Genomic DNA, 20,315 nt, shown 5'->3' on the forward strand with positions numbered 1-20,315 from the left:
CACACTGGATCAACGCAACGCCTGTGACTTCTTCCCGCACACCCAGGATTTCCTGCATTGTCCCTGGGTGTCAAAAAGATCCCCGCATCGTAGTAAGGAACCAAGACTGTGCACCGAAAAACGACCCAAAGCCTCTTGCAGCATGGAAAGAAACGATGCATCGTCTGTGCTGCATCGGAAAATCCGACACACACCTTATTTTTCCCCGCATCTCCTCCTCTGCGGTCTCCTTGTATATAATTTTTTACGCAAACCAGGTACCTTGTGTAACCTAGAGACAACTGTTGATTTGTAAGATTTAAGACTCTTTTAAAGCTTGCAAAAGTGATATTTCAGCTTGTGCTTATTGAATTTTTATCGTTTTGACCTTATTTTAACCAGGTAAGTATCATATATTTTTCTAAACCTCTGTGGTGTATTTTTGTAGTGTTCTTACTGTGTTATTGCATGGTTTATTGCACAAATACTTTACACATTGCATTCTTAAGCCTGACTGTTCAGTGCCAAGCTACCAGAGGGTGGGCTCTGGTCATTTGGATTGTGTGTGACTTACCCTGACTAACATTGTGGTCCCTACCTGGACAAGGGTGTATACCTCTGCCAACTAGAGACCCCATTTCTAACAAGAACATACCACACAAATGTATGAGCATGCACAAAATCTTCCTGTAAGTTAAAATAACACCACAGAATAAAAACCACAAAAAAGCTTAAAACTGACAGATTGGGTGTGCAATAGAGAAAATGCACAGTGCACGTAAATTGTGACTGTAATGACAATTTATATGTAAAAACAACTTGGAAAGGAGTACAAACATTGGAATACTGACATGACGTGACACCTTTATTTCATAGATAGATCAGCAAAACGTAATGCATAAATAAGGCAAATATATTTAAAAATTCCTGTGAAGATAAAAAATAATGTTGTTCGGAAGGATGCCTGGTATAAAAAACCTCTACAATTTAAAGTATTTTCTTGGTGATTAGAGAGAGTAAAATCAAACTACTACATTGGAATCACATTTTAACAGGATCGAAAATATGATATACACATTGAATTACAGCTTAAATAAAGTGACCTAGTAATGCTCGAGCTGCTTGGATTCTGTTGCTCTTGCTTGACAATTTTGAGTTATCTAGCTACCTCTTAAGTTAAGAATTCTGATATATGTTTAAAATGTGTTTCTATTTGAGACAGTTGGGATTTTAGATTAAAGAACAGGTTAGAAGTACATAATATGACAGTCCCAAAATATCCTCTGAGATTATTGAAATGACGAAGGGTACACCTAGATTGTCAATTTAGCAACATCACAGAAACATATTTTCACTTGTTGCTTCATCGTGAGGTAAAACATGTTGTGCTAAGTGCTGTGTATGGGATGTAAAACATGTAGAAACAATTGATGTTGGAGTGTAGGGTGTATTTACGTATTCAAGAGCAATTGATCAAATTGGTGTACGTTCTCTTTCAATATAGCATGCCTATGAAAAAACAGTTTCCATTTTTAGGTTTCAGTGACAATTGAACTTTTGTGATGTTATGTACTCCTTATTAGATTTTTTTTTTTTAATAATGTACATGTCGCACGCAATTAGAATTCTTTTTAGTAATTTTTATGTATGTGAATGCATAGACTTGTAAAGAGCACAGTAAAACACTGCTAACAATAAACCATTTGAGTGTGAAAAGTTTTTAATATCTCCGTGCTCATTTTTATCCTGCATGTTTTCATCAATAGTTGCGTGTCTTAAATTATAGCAAGTTCTGTTTTTATCTTAAGTTCTATATTTGTTTATTATTATTATTATTTTTTTGCAGTGGTGCTGATCTCTCTGCACTAGTACGCGAAGCTTCGATTACTGCCTTGAGGCAAGAAATGGCACGACAAAGTTCAGAGAACAATAATGGTAAGATAGTTGCATCAATGATTAAATTTATAGGGCAAGTTATTTGTGCTAAATGTAGGCAGAGATATCATTTTAGTTATTTGTTGATGCTCTCTGTTAAAAATAAAAGTGTGAAATTTTGTAAATCACCGTAGGCCATATAGTACTTTATTTTATGTTGTGTGCGCTCACTTCATCATAATGAATCCTTTTTATCGTTACTACAGATTTTCAATAGGCAATCCTGAAAGTGTGCAAGATACAAGTTGCTACAAATCACAGACGTGTTTTTTAAAGTCCCAATTGAAGCAGACTTCAAATATGCATTAAATAGGAGGAAAAATATCTTATTGGAATTCCTTAAAATTATCCAGATGTTGGCTATGATGCCTTAATGAGTCTTAAACACCAGACACTGGTCTGGATCCGTAGCATGTTCTTTCTTCCCTAACATTTTTGCATGGGACGATGTTTAGAGGAGTGCCAAATGTGAGGAGTGGTGGATAGGGTGATCTGTGGGTCACTCCTACCTTGACCATCTACCTATCTTAATGAAAACAAGCCAGGCTTAGCATTGATTATCTCTTCATGTTTCTGTCTCACTTAGAGTCCTCATTAATATCATGCAAGTGTTTGGTAAATATTTACTAATACAAACACAGACATTTAAAAGCACATGCTAACAGTTAAATCTGACTGCTCCACTTAAGTCAGTTTTGCAGAACTTCACTTCTGTGTGGTACTAAGTGAAGCAAGTTGGAAACCACAGGCCTGACTGAGATAGACACTGGGGAAGAGTAATAACCACTCCCTTGCCTCTTTCCTTGCCTAGAGCAACCCACAATTTTTCATGTCCTGCACAACAGATCAAGTAGTTGCTGCTTCTTCTGTGGCAGCATGAGTATCAATAACTTCCAACTGATAGTCAAGTAAGGACATCAGTCTTCTTCTGTTTGTCTGAAGATCGACAACACATGAATTATATATAGCCAACTGGACTAAGTAGGCAGCCAACTTTGTAAACCATGTGAAAGTTTGTACGACTTGTATTATATGGTTTAAGTACCTGATAGTTTTTGTCTGCTCTGACCATGTACTTTTTGTAATCAGGTATACAGCTGGGTTTCCATATTTCTGCCATCTGTCCCCGAAACTCTGACCGGAGAAGTGCTCTCATTGTGAATTGTAGTGAGTGAATATACTTGTCCTCTACATGAGAATTTCACAGCAAGCAGTTTGTTGCAATACATTGCACTGGCATTTTTGATGATTCTTACAAACTCCTGAGAGACTCCTTTGCACTGCCATTTTTTGTGATTCTTACAAACATGCTCCTGAGAGAATCCTTTGCTACTTTGAAGGTATCGCAGGCCACAGTGCAAGCCTTGTACAAACTATTAACATTTTAAATCCTGTATAAAAGTTGCCCATTAAAAGTTTATTACCGAAGGAGTGGTTGTGCTAGATCTCATACAATGTTTTCTCCAGTCCCTAACGTGGAAGGATATCCTGGGACTTATACTGAATTCAGGTTGCATACATAACCAGTGAATCTCTTGCACAACATGTACAGATTGACTCCATAACAAACTCTTTTGCTTGGCATGTACTGCCTGAACTGCAGCTATCCTTTGCACAGGATCAATGACTCGTTGACCGCTGTAGTCTTCCAAAGAGTATTAGAGTATTAATCTCTGGAAACTTGGAAGGCAACAACTATTCTATGACAGGCTGAATTTTGATCAACCTGTCATGGACTGGGCGGTCGTAGGGAAATGCAACAGAATTATCATTGAAATGCTATAAATGCTGCAGCATAAAAAAATGTCTGGGCATGAAAGATGCAAAGCTGGGTGTTGCCCAAACCATACGATTAGACGAGTACAATTGTACTGTTGGTTTGTGCACTATTCTTCTGAGGAGTGTAAGGGCCAGAAACTTTCCCAGTTCCCTAAATGAAGTGGGAGTCCACAGTGTGGCCTAGAGTAAGGTGCCAGAGTTCCTCCATGCTCCCTCAGAATCTGTTTGGCAGACAATTTTCTCAAAGAACACATCATCCACAAATGATTGGAGGAGGGGTCAATAGGCAAAAAATGCAGTACTGACTTTACTTGAAGAATGTCCAGTAAAGGGAATTTGTGGGTGAAATTAGTGGGCTGCCAAGTGATTACTCTCCCAGTGCTCCTCGCTGTACCTGGTGCTACACTGTCACTCAGCTACTTAGATTGTACTTTCAAAGAGACATCACAACTGCTGTTGCCATATTCTGCAGAATCACTGGAAGATGAGTCATCTTTGGATGGAAGTCCACAACGGAAAAATTGCTTCCAAATTCTGATCCATGATTCCCTCTCTCAGATGCCGTCTTAGTATCAGAAACTTTCTCACAGCCTGCCTCTAGTATTGAGTTAAGGCCTGGGTAGCAATCATCCAATGAGACACCATCTCCCATGTGCTAGGTAGCATACAGTGGTACTCGTAGGAATGTTAATACACTGGGATTAAGCTGAAAGAAGAATGTCCCCTATCCCCACAAACAAATTCATCGTTTTTTGCAAAACTTTATTGTTGGGGAACCTTTCCGGCCCTTTTCAGTTTATAAAAAGCATTGGCTACACACAAAAAAAAATGTTTGCTCTTAAAAAGCATGCAATGCCGGGGCACTGAAAAGCACTACTTTATGTGACGATCTAAAAGGGAAGAATGCAAACACAGTTAAGGTACTGGCTGAAGTGGACTCCCCCATTGCCCCATGCTGCATACTGTAGTGAACTGAATACAAATAAAATATGTCCCCTGGGACATCGGTCCCAATACTGGGGGGCGATCCACCTAGAACAAACTTCAGTGGTGGCTATTGGGAATGCCTGGTCCGGATCATGGTCCATGCTGCGATCCTTGAGCAGGAAATCATAGCAGAGGGACACCATTACTAAAGGGGGCCTCTCCCATTCCCCCCTTGTTCCCCTTTTATCAGATTTCCTGGCTGAGTGGTGGCAGAAAGTTCCCAGGCAGAAGAGGAAGAGGGGGTGACGAAAATGGGTACCATATTTTTATTTCCTTTGTTGTGAGTCTGTTGCTCCGTGCTAGGGGAGCTGATCGCCCCTCCTCCAGGAAAAGGAAAATACTTAAATATAATTATGCCCCCTGGGCGAGGTTGTCTTCTGTCCCTGAAAAAAAAAGATTCTGTTAGTGCCTCGAGGCAATGCCTGCTTGTGGATTGCTGCATGACTGTAATCCACGTGCAAGCATAATTTTGGGAGAGGCTTCCCTGGAAAGGGGAGGCTCTCCCCTTTCCGGTAATGTCTCTATCATGGTTAGGAACCACTGTTGGGTGGAGGAACCCCACAAGATGCGCAGAGCTCATCTTACCTGCTCCTGGCTGCACACCATCTGGGGAATTAATGAAGTCAGGACACTGGCGTCACTGGTGGGGTGGTGGAAGACGCAGAAGCTATTTGTATATATTTATATTGGGGAAAGCCTCTTTTGAAAGCTTTTGAAGTTCCCCCGAACCCACTCGAGTGGATCAACTGTTCTTGTACACTCACTGCAGAAGAGGTGCGGAGGATGTGAAAGGTTTATCTTCTGCTTTTAAGGAGTTAAGAGCTAGATCCAATCTCAGATTAGAAGGATGCTGAAAACTTGTCTCTTTTACCATTATGACTTTTGCCTCAATATTTGTTCTCTTAGAAAACTGCAGCCACATCTTTACGTTTGGTATTTTAAAGCCCCAGGAGCCACAATTTATGAGTGACAGTTGTGATCTAAAAAAAACACTAAATAATTAAATACTACAAAAAAAATTAAAATCATGAGGTCGGTCTCTGTAATGTTGGATGGGTCAGAGTTTAAGTGGTTTATAGTAGTGAAAGGCTTTGGCCTGTAAGAACACACGCTTCATCTTTGAAAAGTTGTGGGAAAGACATTGGATCAGTGTACTTTATAGTAAGATGGTCTGGTGCAAAGACCAGAAGACTTTCATTGTTATCTCATAATGCACAGCACTTTATTCTAGGTCCTAGATTCCAAATGCTTAATCCAAGATTAGGGATCTGTGGTTTGACAGGTGCTAGATTCCAAGTGCTTAATCCAAGATGAGGGGTCTGTGGTGTGACATGGGAAGTGCGCCAGGCTTCCCTGGAATCAGCTGGATTACGTTATTGAGATGGCTCAGTAAATTAATCGCTCCTCATAATACAATAAGTGCCCCGGGGCCCAACAGCCTTTTGTGACACTTTTTGCACCTCAGGGAACTACAGTATTATAGACGGGTCTGCAGATGATTGTGTGGCCTCTTCTATAACATGGATTGTGTTGGCACTCAGTTTGCACTGGCATAATTGTGAGGTGGCATTTACTCCTTTTCAAGGAGGGGGCACCGCTCAGAAGGAGGATGCTGAGTGCAGTCACTGACTGCTCCTGTTTGCAGGGAGATCTTTGCCTCTCTTTCAATTACAGGCCGCGTTTCCACCTGCACAGTGAAAGGCAAACTGGTAGCTTCAAAAAGGCTGTCTCTCACTAGTGCACAGCCTTCAGTGCACATGCAAGTGCTCAGCTGTGCTGGGGCTAGCACATTTACTGTAATAGGTATACTGTCCCCGTTTGTCACAGCACGAACGGGGACTGTGCGCCCTCTACATAATGTAGGCATAGGTGGGCCAGGCTCCAGCCAGATGCCTGGCTTGGCTCTGGCTTAGCTGAAGGTATTATTGGACCCGCAGACAAACGGAGCTTTCATGTGGCTTCCGCCTGCCACCAGGCTCTGTCAGATCAGATGCACCAAGAATTGCCAACAAAGCAGTGACCTTTGATGTCAAACTGTGAGAGAAAGAGATGCACATCAAATGGCTGAGTTGCACAATGTGAAAACAAAACACTCTGGGATCAATCCTGGCTTCTCAGGTTAACTAAATTGTGTGGCCTTGGGCAAATACCTTATCACATATGAGCGCACCTTCAAATATATGAATTCAAGACGATACAAAAGCCTCTTGTGTTTGATTTAATATGATTTAGTAGACTATAATGATACTCCAGGTATAATAATGTAGAACATATATGGGGTGCTGTTTACAGCTGACTGTCCTCTAGTTCATTAATGCCATATGGGTGAGGGGGCAGAGATGTTTAGAAGTTTTTTTAAAAACTATAACGTAATAAAGAACTCTTAATTCAGTGATGTGATATCTGATGCATTAAGGCGAAACGCTTCCATGTTTTAAAGAAATACATTTTTTTTATTTTAATTTTGCCGAGACTTCATATGTTTACATGATCTTTTTTGTATGATTTACATTCCATGTTATTTGTCGGCTCGGCTTGTGCACGGGCCCTTAGTGCCAAGGCAGTCCCTTAACTCAGCTCTTCCCTATTCATTTTTGGCTAGCCCGCGTCTAGGACTTGGGAGTGATCGGCAGGTCTTGAGTGGAAATCCTATCTAGAACTGAGCCTTAAGTATGTCGCTTCATAATTATAATTAATCTGAACGCTTAGAAGCTAAAAAGTGTGACGTGAAGCGCTATCTACGGACAGGACAAGAGTGAAGGGAGCGTGGCCTGCCTCAGAGACGATGATTAACTCGTATTTGTAAGTGGCACTGCAAACCTCGCCGTCGTTGATATATGCAGCCGGTTAATCAGCAGTGGTGGGGAATATGTAGTTTTGATTCCAGTCCCGACCCAGAATCACTTGTTGGTGTGTCTGTGAGTGTACTCTTTGCCCCGTGCTCAGAATTGCAGTCGTGCATGCTTAACCGCCTGTACACATGTACCAGGGGGTCAGGTGTTCGAGTCCATTTGCTGCTTTCACACCAGGTGCTTCCCACAGAGGAAAGTTGCTTAATGTGCTCTTTGCATGTGGCATTAGTTACTTTCCGCAGCCCGGGGACTGTTACCAGTGAAAGTGCAGTATTAACCCCTTCGCTGCCAGGCCTTTCCCCCCTCAGGTGCCAGGCCTGTTTTTTGGCTATTTGGGACAGTTTGTACTTAGGCCCTCATAACTTTGTGTCCACATAAGCTACCCACGCCAAATTTGCGTCCTTTTTTTCCCCAACATCCTAGGGATTCTAGAGGCACCCAGAGTTTGTGGTTTCCCCTGAAGGAGACCAAGAAATTAGACAAAATTCAGCAAAAAATTCTTTTTTTCAAAAAAAAGAAAAAGGGAAAAAAGGGCTGCAGAAGGCGGCTTGTGGTTTTTCCCCTGAAAATGGCACCAACAAAGGGTTGCAATGCTAAAATCACCATCTTCCCAGCATTCAGGAACAGGCAGACTTGAATCAGAAAACCACATTTTTCAACACAATTTTGGCATTTTACTGGGACATACCCCATTTTTACTATTTTTTGTGCTTTTAGCCTCCTTCCAGGTAGTGACAGAAATGGGTGTGAAACCAATGCTGGATCCCAGAAAGCTAAACATTTCTGAAAAGTAGACAAAATTCTGAATTCAGCAAGGGGCAATTTGTGTAGATCCCACAAGGTTTTCCTACAGAAACAAACAGATGAAATAAATAAATATTGAAATTGAGCTGAAAAAAAACAGCCATTTTTCTCCACGTTTTACTCTGTAACTTTTTCCTGCAATGTCAGATTTTTTAAAGCAATATACCGTTACATCTGCTGGTGGACTCTTCTGGTTGCGGGATGTATAGGGCTTGTAGGTTCATCAAGAACCCTAGGTACCCAGAGCCAATAAATGAGCTGCACTTTGCAATGGGTTTTCATTCTATACCGGCTATACAGCAATTCATATGCTGAAATATAAAGAGTGAAAAATAGGTATCAAGAAAACCTTTGCAGTTCCAAAATGGGCACAAGATAAGGTGTTGAGAAGCCGTGGTTATTTGCACATCTCTGAATTCCGGGGTGCCCATACTAGCATGTGAATTACAGGGCATTTCTCAAATAGACGTCTTTTTTACACACTGTCTTGAAAGACAAGGGGCAATAACACTTGTTTTGCTATTCTATGTTCCCCCAAGTCTCCCGATAAAAATGGTACCTCACTTCCGTGGGTAGGCCTAATGTTTTTTGCAAAGTGCCTAGCTGTAGATTTTGGCCTCTATATCAGCCGGCACCTAGGGAAACCTACCAAACCTGCACATTTTTTAAAACTAGACACCTAGGGGAATCCAAGATGGGGTGACTTGTGGGGCTCTCACCAGGTTCTGTTACCCAGAATCCTTTGCAAACCTCAAAATTTGGCCAAAAAAACACTTTTTCCTCTCATTTCGGTGACATAAAGTTCTGGAATCTGAGAGGAGCCACGAATTTCCTTCCACCCAGCCTTCCCCCAAGTCTCCCGATAAAAAATGGTACCTTACTTCTGTGGGTAGGCCTAACGTCCGCGACGGGAAATTCCCTAAAACACAACGTGGACACATCACATTTTCCCAAAGAAAACAGAGCTGTTTTTTGTAAAGTGCCTAGCTGTGGATTTTGGCCTCTAGCTCAGCTGGCACCTATGGAAACCTAGCAAACCTGCACATTTTTTAAAACTAGACACCGGGGGAATCCAAGATGGGGTGACTAGTGGGGCTCTCACCAGGTTCCGTTACCCAGAATCCTTTGCAAACCTCAAAATGTGGCCAAAAAAACACTTTTTCCTCATTTCGGGGACAGAAAGTTCTCGAATCTGAGAGAAGCCACAAATTTCCTTCCACCCAGCATGCCCCCAAGTCTCCCGATAAAAATGGTGCCTCACTTGTGTGGGTAGGCCTAGCGCCCGCGAAAGAAAATGCCCCAAAACACTATCTGGACACATCAAAATTATCAAATACAAAACTACCTGTTTTTGCGGGGGGCACCTGCTTTTGTGGTCCTGGGCTCAGCAGCCATCTAGGTAAACCTACCAAACCCAGACATTTCTGAAAACTAGACACCCGAGGAAATCCAGGCAGGTGTGACTTGCATGAATCCCCCGATGTTTTCTTACCCAGAATCCTCAGCAAACCTCAAATTTAGCTAAAAAAATCACATTTTCCCCACATTTCTTCGTGGGATCACTGCACCGGGCCAAATTTCCTACCACCCAACGTTCCCCTCAGTCTCCCGGTAAAAATTATACCTCACTTGTGTAGGTGGGCCAAGTGCCTGTGACAGGGAAGAGCCATAAACATGTCGAAATTGAGGGAAGAACCCAAGCGGGTCCAAAATGGCAGTTTGAAGAAAAAAAAATTTTAGGCTGACCAGTGCAGCAGAATTTTTTGTGGTATAGATGAGACAATGCTGGGTGGTAGGAATTTTGTGGATTCCTGCAGATTCCGGAAGGTTCCATCACAAAAACGTGGAAAAAATGTGTGATTTCCTGAAAAGTTGGAGGTTTGCAGGGCATTGTGGGTAAGAAAATGGTGCGGGGTGCATGTGAAGCACACCACCCTGGAATCACCCAGATGTTTAGTTTTTGAATGTGTCTAGGTCTTGTGGATTTTTCTACATGGCAGCGTCCCAAAGTCCATAAAGTGCAGCCCTCGTCATTCCAAGTGGGACGATTTTGAGAGTTAGCCAAGCTCTCATGGCCCAAATGTAAAACCAAAACCCCAAATAATCAAATGTCCTCTTGCTTGCTGTGGGATAAGATGTTTTAGTGTGAGGGGAGAGATCTGAAAGACTGTTACCCCCTTCAGTTGGGGTGGGGGCATAACCAGGCCCATACTGGTTGGTAGCCACTACTCCACCCTTTTTTTTTTTTTTTTTAAATTCCCTGGCATCTAGTAGACTTTCTGCCTCCCCTCCCTCCCCCCGGGTGTCGATCGGGGTAATTGCCCCATCTGCCCACTGGTGGGCAGAACAAATTTGGCCCCATTTATTTGGGGTGGGGGTATGGCCATACCCCCACCCTCTTATTTTGAAAAAACAAATCTTCCCGGTGAGCTTTCTGCCCCCCTTTGGGGCAGATGGGCCTTCAAAAAATAGGCCGATATGCCCCCAAGGGAGGCAGATATAGCCAACAGTAATATGCCCCCTGGGGAGCGGCCCTTGCCCAAGGGGCCGCTCCCCTTATGCGTAAGAACAAAAACAATAAAAATTCCCTGGTGTCTAGTGGTTTCAATGGCCTAAAAATAATATGGGCCCCTAGGGAGCGACCCTTGCCCAAGGGGCCTCTCCCCTTATGTGGCAGCATGATAAAAAAGAAAAATCCCTGGTGTCTAGTGGTTTCAGTTTGGCCTAATTATATTAGGCCGATCTGCCCCTGGGGGTGGGGTTGGCAGAAATGGCCTAAAAATAATATAGGCCCAAAGGGCAGCTCCCCTTATGTGTCAGCATGATGAAAAAGAAAATCCCCTGGTGCCTAGTGGTTTCTGCCCCCCTGGGGGCAGATCGGCCTAATTATATTAGGAGAGACCCTTGCCCAAGGGGCCGCACCCTTTATTTGAAAATACCCAAAACAAAAAAATTCTCTGGTGTCTAGTGGGCATTTCTGTGATTGGGCAGCAGAAATGCTGTGAGAGACAGGAAAGGAAAGGTCTTTCCTTTCCTTTCTTGTCTCTCCCGTCCCACCTCCCGGTCGGAAGAGAAATGCAAAAGCATTTCTCTTCTGGGATCGCGCTGGAAGCATGCTTTCAGCGCGATCCGAGGTGACCTCTGATGAGGTCAGCGCGCGATTTGCATGCTGAAGTCATCAGACGTCACTGGGGGTGGGGTAGGGTGGAAGGGGATGCGATTCCCCTTCCATCCCCGACTTGGGGGTGTGGGAGGGAGGCCCATGTGAGGAGCGCTAGGGCTCCCTCATGGGCCGGGTGCAGGACGAGCTGGTCTCGTCCCAGGCACACGGCAACCGTGTGGCTGGACGAGACCAGCTCATCCCGGGCATGGACAACCACTTTGGCAGCCTTTCAAAGATGTCTATCTGAGATTCTTGAGTGGTTGAGGGAGAGCCACCTGCAGTACTCCTCCGGAACTAAACAAAATTCTCATGCTGAGGGCTGCGAAGGTAAATTAGTTCAGAAACTCCTCATAAGTTGCCTTCACCTCCTGCACCAGTAGCGGTGACTAAGAACCTCAGTGTTAAATTTGATGATGTTATCTTTTTGTTGTCATGTTCTAATGTTCTGTGCATAGTGGGAAGCAGCATAGCTTTGCTTCACTTTCTAAAACAAAATAACAAAATGTATGCTGATGAGGGAACACCCCCATCATCACAGCAGCACAAAACATGTGCCGGTACAATCTGTATTATAGAAGGGGACACACGCATCTGGAACCCTTTCTAGAATACCAAATTGCACCAGGTGTGCGAATGCCCATTGCATAGTCAGGCAGTAGCTGAGCTGATGAGTGCTCGAGGGATGGTCACAGACGGTAGCAGAGGAGATGAACGCAGGAAAGACAATCGTGGGTTGAGACAGTGCTAATGTGTGCAGGAGACACTCTAAGAGAGTAGGTCAGTTGACAGGACTAGAGCATCTCACAGAACAAGAGGCATATATAAAGAGAGCAGAAGAGACAATCACTGTTTGAAGGAATGCAGGGGACAGTATAACATAGAAAGTGCTGATGGCAGCAAGAGAGATGGTCACAGATTGAAGCAGTGCTGATGAGAGCAGGAGATCTAGGAGCAGAGAGATGTGTGCCCCACAAGAGCGTAAGAGGCTATCAAAGACGTAGTCAGAGACGGTACGAAAGCTGGAGGCAGCACAATTCTAGATGTAATACAGTAAGAAAATAGTTAACTAACACAAAAAAGCTGTCACTGTCTACTCGAATAGTATGATCAACAAAATAATTAATGTAAATGCTATTCCCTCCCCAGAGAGAGTATTGTCCAGCAGCAACACCATGGACCACATACTGGAAAACAATGCTGTTTGCTTGGTGGTTTCCATGGCTTCTGGGGCAAAGGTATCTTGCCACAAGCTGATCTCTCATTCAATGCTCTATTTGGGTCCCTGTAAGTCTGCTAGCAGATATGGTGGGCTCATGTTTAAAATCTTTTTTACTGGGCTTCCATTTCTGTAGCCACAGATCACAATCACAGCCATCCCATTGAGGTTGGGATGGATGGAGAGGGTCATTGTGGGGATCTCTTAATTAGTAGAAGCAATGCTTAATTTGTGCTTGTTGTTTCCGGTGCTGAGCACCGGCACTTATTTTTGAGGGCCGGGGCTTCTTCTTCTGCCTCAAGCATTTGCTGTGAGCAAAAGACACATATAGGAAAGACGGAGGGAGGGAAAAACAAAAAGTGTCAGAAAGGGAGAAAGTAGAAAGCTACTAGAGTGAGCTGAATGAGCAGGGAGTGGCTGTAAATGGATTGAAGAGGCCCGAGATGGCTTCAGGATTACGCTGCCTCAGTAATCCGTGCTCGCACATTTAATTGCAGCAGCCACGCATTTAAGATGAGGGCTATGGGCCCTGGCACGTTTTTATTTACAAATTAAGCACTGAGTAGAAGGGACAAATCAGATCAATCTCTGTAGATAAACATACTGGAGGTGAAGTCGGTCTTTTTTTTTCCAGTCGTCAGATATACAAGGACAACACAAAGTCTGCTTCTCAATTTGGCAATCACTCCTGCAACTGATAGTAGAAATATGGCAATTAACCACCACCCAGGACATTTTCCATCTGGACTCCCAAATTTTAACATCCAGAGAGCAGACAGCCCAACATCCATCTCTGTTTCCCTCAAATGAGTGGAAAATCCTTTGAACTGTTCTAAACTCTAGCTGTGAGTCCTGGTGGCATCCAAACATTGATGGTTTCATGACCCCCCCCAAAACTTTGCCCTTTGTTGGGGCAGATGGACGTCAATCAAGGGGGTGCAGTTTATATTCATTTGGAGAAGGAATATCCTGTATGCTTTTCCTCCACCGTCTCCGATTCGAAGATCTATGTAGAAAACAAGCATTTGCAATGCAATCGCCTTCTCATTTGTGAAAGTTAGAGCTCTTTGTGTTGAAAATTGAATTTTTTTTAAAACTTTTTTTTTTGGTATGCAGTGAAGTGATATTTGTATAGCGCTATTGCCAGTCGTATGACCTAATGGCGCTGGAGAACCAGGGAATGGGAAATAAGTTATGAGGGAGGGGAGACAAGATTAATATGCTGGCTGAGCAAAAAAAATAAGTAACATCATCCAGAGAAAATGCAAGATTAAGTAAAGCATGTGAAATGTTAGCAGGAACAACATGGTTACATTAACACTTTTACACTTATAATATGCTGCCTGAAAAAAACCTGCAACATTTACTGTTCTAATGTGCACAAAGCAGGGAAAGTGTGCAGTACCACAGGCTCCCACTAAGTGTCCCTTGGGATCTCTTTTGGCCACATAAAGTACTGCACCTTGCTATCTAGAATTTAGCACATCCCCAATGACCTTCGGGTGCCATGTTGAAAAAATGAGGGATGGCGCCCGTTTTATTAAAAGTTTTAAGCTGTGCATTCAGGTTATGAGAGAGGGCAGACGAGAGTAATATGCTGGCTGAAAAAAAATAGGTAGCAACATCCTAGAAAAAGCTAACACTCATAGAGAATGCTAGATCACGTAAGGCTTGTGAAATGTAAGCAGAAATAACATGGTTACGTCAACGCTTTTACACTTATAATATGCTGCAACATTTACTGTTTGAATGTGCACAAAGCAGGGAAAGGGTGCAGCACCACAGGCTGTTCCTAGGTGTCCTTATGTGAAAAGAGTAATGAAAAATTACTCCGACATAAACAATACTTAGTATTATGGACTGCACCTCCATGACTAGGGGGACACTACTCACAAGAAACAGCGTTGCAGATTGTATGAGCCCTTTTGGCACTGGTTAGGCAGGAGCGGAAGGGGACATTAACAAGCATATGGGGACTATGGGTGGGCAGGCAGGGGCAGGCACTGTCCAGCAGAGAACAAACAGACAGTAAGAGAACAGGCAGGTGAGGCAACCAGAGACCAGGCAGGCTACGAGTCATTGGGATAAGGAACAGTCAAGGGAGGCAAAAGAGAGTTAGGGACAGCTAGAGGCTGGACAGGCAAAGCACCAACACAGAGAAGGCAGATTACAAGGCAGTGCTGGGGCATAGCAAGCTCTGCAGTCAGAAAGCAGGAACAAACAGAAAGGGACACCAAAAGGCCGGTGGGGGACAGGACAGTAAGAGACCAGGGCAGGCTAGAAGAGAAACGGCAGGGTCATCAGAAAGCTGACAGGAAATGTGTTGGCGACAAGGTTAGCAAAGCAGATGGCCAGTAAGACGCATGGGGGAGTATAGGATGGTTAGGGGTAGTAGGCAACAGGCATGGGCAGAAGGGGTAGGCTGAGGGCACGACGGGAGCAGGTATGGACGGAAAGGACAGTGATCACACAAAAGGAACAGACATGGACAGAAAGAGCAGCCTGGAGGTACGAAGGAAGCAAGCATGCAGAGAGAGCAGACATGGGCCGTAAGGGCAGTCTGAGGGCAACAGACAAGAGACTGTAATAGAGGTGACTGAGGCTGCAGAGCGGCACATGGAGCCCCGGAGGAAGGAACGAACAATGGTTGTGCATTGCTAAAGAAAACTGCCAGACCACTGCTTGGCAACGATGGTAATCCTAGACCCACATGTCAATGCTGGGCAAGGCCTCGCTCTCTGCGGCTGTTAGACTGGGGCAGCCCTCCTCCTCGGGCTAACTGGCTTTTTCTCGCCTCACAACTACTGGTGCCACAATCTCAGTGAGTGTGCTTCCTCCGGATAATATAGCGGGCCAAAGCACTAGAACTCTGATAAAGTTGTTAATCTGCACACACAGACACAGCGTGCAAGTTTGAAAGATTCACAACTACTGAAGTGCTCACTCCTAAAGTGAAGCGTGATCTGCTGGACCTAGACTCGACTTGGACTTTTATCTTATGGAAGCCAGAAAGGTAATCTTATACAAATGCTGTTCTGTGTGAAGCATTTTGTGTTACGTCTCTATTGTTTTAACTACTCTGTTTTGAAGCTGTGAAAAGGAGCCTGTTGTAGGAAAAGGGGACGAAGGAGATGGTTAAAATGACAAAAATGCAGAGGTAGTCATCCCCTCCCCCGAAAAACATTTTTATTGAAGTAATAGTAAAAGGCAAAATGTGTTGGAAAGGGGGCTTCTAATTAGTTTCATGTAAGGTACCAAGAGAGAGAGTGCCATTATGGGCACAAGTCTCAACCGAAAACAACTGTAAATACGCGCGCGCTCAGGGCCGCGATATATCACCGACCACCCGTGGCCACTACATACGGCCATGGTGACTGGACTTGCCCACGCGCTGGGGTTCTCCATCAGGACCCCCGTCCCCTTTCACAGATTCTTATACCACTTTTTTTCCAACACTCTGGTTCCTCCGCCGCTCAACTCCAGAAAGCCAAGCTGAGCACCTCCTCCAACAAACGTCATCTCCCAAATGGATGAACAAAGGTTGGGGAGGGAGCACCAGCAAATGTGCTGCGTTCTGGGAATGCACAGTGCCCATTTTGTGAAATATTTTATGCTGTGGGAGACCAGAGTAATATGCTGGCTTAAAAAGTAACAACATTATGGAAATAGCAAACACTTGTAGAGAATGCTAGAGTAAGTAAAGTGTGTGAAATGTATGCAGGAACAACATGGTTATGTTAGCTGAGTGCAAGAATGCTCTGCAAATGAAAAGGGAAGCTTTGCCGAGCACAAGCAGGAAACCAAGGAAAAAAAAAAACCCCAAGAGCATATAAACGCGACAAAGTGTAGTTATACAGTAGTAAGTCCCTGCTCCCAAAGAGAAAAATGGGAAACAAAGAGGCATGACTGACCACTTGCAAACAAGGATTTGTAAATGACACTGAAACGAACAAATGAAATGGCTTTAAGCCCACAGCAGTACACTAAAAGTATACAAGAGGCCGCACGCTTACGCTCGACCTAACCAGGGACAGTTCTGGATGCACCGTCATGTTATCCCATGTGTGTGTTCTTGACACTTGATTGCTTTAAAAAAAATTGAGGCAGTGGCTATTGCTTCAATATGCATCGCTATTTTTTATATATCTTTATGTTGCAGTTGAGTAGATAAATTGTCCAAAATGATTTATAATTCAGTGTGTCAGGTCTAGTGTTTCAATGAGCCAGAAACGTCTCATATATAGTTGTGACCATACCAGATGAACAAATCACTTAAAAGAGAGGGCTAGATATCAATAGAAAGTTTGATAATAGACATTGAGAGCAAATGGAGTGGGCACATTCCCAAAATTACCATCCACGCCAGGAGTTTGAACAGAAAGGTACGGGGACATGGTGTTTCTGGAGTAAATTTTTCATATTTCTTCTATCATTAAGACTTTTCTTAGCCATTGGAGGAGGGTTTGCCAGTATAGAACTACCAATAAGATTTCACAATGAGTTACTGCACCAAGTACAGAACTCTACTGTATGTGCAAACTGGAGGTAACTGGTCCAAATCACTATGGGATGACTCTAGCTGCCATTTTTTCAGTGTAGATAAAATTCACACAGTTAAGTACTGGAGTAGGAGTGGCAAGTTTAGAATAAGTGGTTGGTTCATTGGGCTGGAAGGTTAGTATAATGATGAGAAAATAAAGCTTTTTATAAAGATTCTCGCCCTAGGAACTGATATTTATCCTATGCAGAGCTCTCAGGCATTGGTTTCTTTGAAAACAACATGGTGTTTGGAGAATCTCGAGCCAAGGTTTCTAAACCACTGGTAATGGCTTTGGTCAGCATTCCATCCCATTGTTTTTCAGCTCAATTGTGACATTATTGCAGAGGACAACCATATGCTAGTCTATGATGACTCTGCCTCTCTCCAAAAAGTAGTAAAGCCATCTCTGCAGATCTAGATGTGTTTTAGCGTATTTTGCAATTCCAGTTTGCCGGCGAGCTCGTAAGCAATATTGGCTTCTAAGCTGTATAGAGGAATGATGTCAAACATGTTATTCATGCCTAGTTCCACATGTAGACGCCCGGACTTGTCTAGTCAGTAAGAGTTTAGGTTTCTGGTTTCCAGTCCCTCTGATTTTCTCGTACCTCTGGTAGTTTATTTATCCTCTTTTAGATTCAAGCGTAGTTTGGACTTGTCTAGTAAGAATTTGGGTGTGTGAATGGAATTATCTTTTAACATCTGATACTTCGCTTCTAATTATTATGCCAACTGCAACACTTTCACACAAGTGTGTATTTCGTACTTTCAATCGTCAAAAAAGTGCCGTGTGTTTTTAGTCTCTTTGTTTTCTGTTACACATTTGGTTTCTAAAATGTCTAATTCTTTTGATGTTTACTCACCTCAAACAATTGCCTTTTTTATTTAAAAGTCAGTTAAAATTACCTTTAACAGTTTCCATTTTCAGTATTTGTGCTTCACTCATCCATAGAGTAACATTTCTTTGGAGGGTCACATAAATTAATTTGCCAATCTGCATTGAATTTGTGATGCACAAAGCTGGTGATTTGTTGTTGGGAGCGCCTGATCTTGCTTTTTTGCAAGCACCTTTCCAGTGCAATGCTGACGTCGTGCATGCTCCTGAGTGTCATTGTCTGAGTGGCAACTTTTTTTTTTAAACGCGATCCTGACCCTTTAACGGACTGGACTAAAGATGCATGTTAAAGGGTACTCGATTTTAGAGTGCATAATTACCACCAGCCGGTCCTTCGCTTCCCTTGCCACTCACTGCCCTGGCTCCAGGTACATGACTACTGCAGCAGGAAAGAAAATTAAACAGGAATAAGAGCCCTGTTTATTTTATGTAGTTTGTTCTCTTTGCCATTTGCTGGCCTCTCACAAGAAAATAGGAAGCTGACGAAGGGCTAAGGGTGTGACAAAGGTCAAACGTGTGAAGTTATCGTTCCACTCTTCCAGTCTGTTTGGTAAGTCAGCATCTATGGTCTTTATGTTGAAATACTTCTTTGGTCTGGACGTCAGAGCGTGCTTTACTTCATTGGATAGAGACCATGCGCTCAGTTTTGCTTTTTTTGTCGTGTATCTGTTCTGCTACATGTGTGCTGGCCCTCTACAAAGGAAAAGAACAGATTTCCAGTGAAAAAGTGGAGAACACATTGTGCCCATGTTGGAAAGTTTTCCGTACTGTCAATTCTAAACGCTTTTTATTTTTTTTGTTTATTTATTTATTTATTTATTTTTATCTGCTAGGGATTTGGCTTTTAGCATAAGCTTAATTGTCTTTTTGTTTCATGTCTCCTCGCTCCAGTGGACAAACAGAAAAAAGTCAGAGTAGAGGTTGTCACTGCAGCTCGCTGTGTTTTTTTTGTTACTTGGCAACAAACCGAGCTCATGATGAAATGAGTAATCAGGGTTTACTGGTGTGCCACCGTGAGAGAACAGTAGGTAATCACGGGTTCTGGGTTTGATAAAGTACTGTCACGGCCTCAGAGTACTCTACTGCATGTCAGAGGCGTTGCAATGCAGAGGTATTAGTATTGAGCCTATTTACCTCGTGGCGTCCAAAGCGCTTGCGTGGGAGGTCGAGTAAGAAGCTGCTCCCTTTGTATCATTTAAATAGTTCTTTGTACTCCAGACGAGGTCCTGAAGTGCTGTGAATTGCATCAGGACCTGTGCTGAGCGAAGTACATAAGGTTTGCTGATGTTGGATGAGCATGGTGCATTGGCCGTCGCTGTCCATCAGCATGGGGCGGGGTCATGCATGGGATAGCGAAAGGAGTGAGGGATATAGAATCACAGCTTGGGTATACAGACCGGTAGTTCTTGTGCGCTCAGACTTGGTGGTAGCGTACTTGAAGAACAGTCAGGTCCTTCTGTGCCTCCTGGACCAAAGATGGCTGTTGGTTATCCTTGCTTGGGAGCAGGCGTATAGGAGAGTTCTGAACAGTACCTACCAGTTAGCTATTTTTGTAACTCAAATCATTCTAGATTCACATGCTGTGTGTACATATGCTACCAGAAATGTGCTTTTAGCTTAATGTAAATAGTTTCTTCCCCTTTGTGGGCATCTGTAATCAGTGTGTCTAGCATGAGACCTCCCCCATGATGTTGTCCAGTGCTCCTCAGTTCCCACAAACTGGCTCCTCCTTAATAGGGTTGCTTGCAAAGCATGGGTTCAGATGGGCTTCGGTATGGACCAAACGCAAAGGCAAGACCTCGATGGTGTCATTTTGGACTGGGCTTGTACTGCAAACCACGGTGGGTAATGCCTTCTGAAAATGTTGCTCCAAACTGGTTTGTTTTCAGTGTATGGTTAACACATTGTTTATCTTTTGTTAATCATCTCATTAACGATTCCAGTGAATAGTCCACCACCAAGGGCTTTACCTCAGCACTTGCCCTCATGAAGAAAGTTGCAAGACCTGAGGGAAATGTTGACTCGAAACACTTGCGATGGAAAAGCAGAATATTTCTGCACTGTTTGTCATGACCTCTGTTAGTGGCTTGGGGCCAGATGTACTAAACTTTTTGCACGTCGCAAACAGCGAATTTTGCTGTTTGCGACATGCAAAAAGCACATTGCGA

The 20,315-nt window shown here is 43.4% G+C and overlaps 1 protein-coding gene across 1 annotated transcript in view; it reads left to right on the forward strand.

Annotated features, from left to right (window-relative positions):
• NVL (nuclear VCP like) overlaps positions 1-20,315 on the forward strand; it is a 359,132-nt gene that overhangs the window by 292,138 nt on the left and 46,679 nt on the right. The window contains exon 21 of the mRNA XM_069233825.1: positions 1,826-1,914. Within this exon, the coding sequence (XP_069089926.1) occupies positions 1,826-1,914 (89 nt within the window). The remainder of the gene's footprint in view (positions 1-1,825; positions 1,915-20,315) is intronic.

The sequence above is a fragment of the Pleurodeles waltl genome, chromosome 5 (genome assembly GCF_031143425.1).
Source record: "Pleurodeles waltl isolate 20211129_DDA chromosome 5, aPleWal1.hap1.20221129, whole genome shotgun sequence".
NCBI classification, from domain to species: domain Eukaryota; kingdom Metazoa; phylum Chordata; class Amphibia; order Caudata; family Salamandridae; genus Pleurodeles; species Pleurodeles waltl.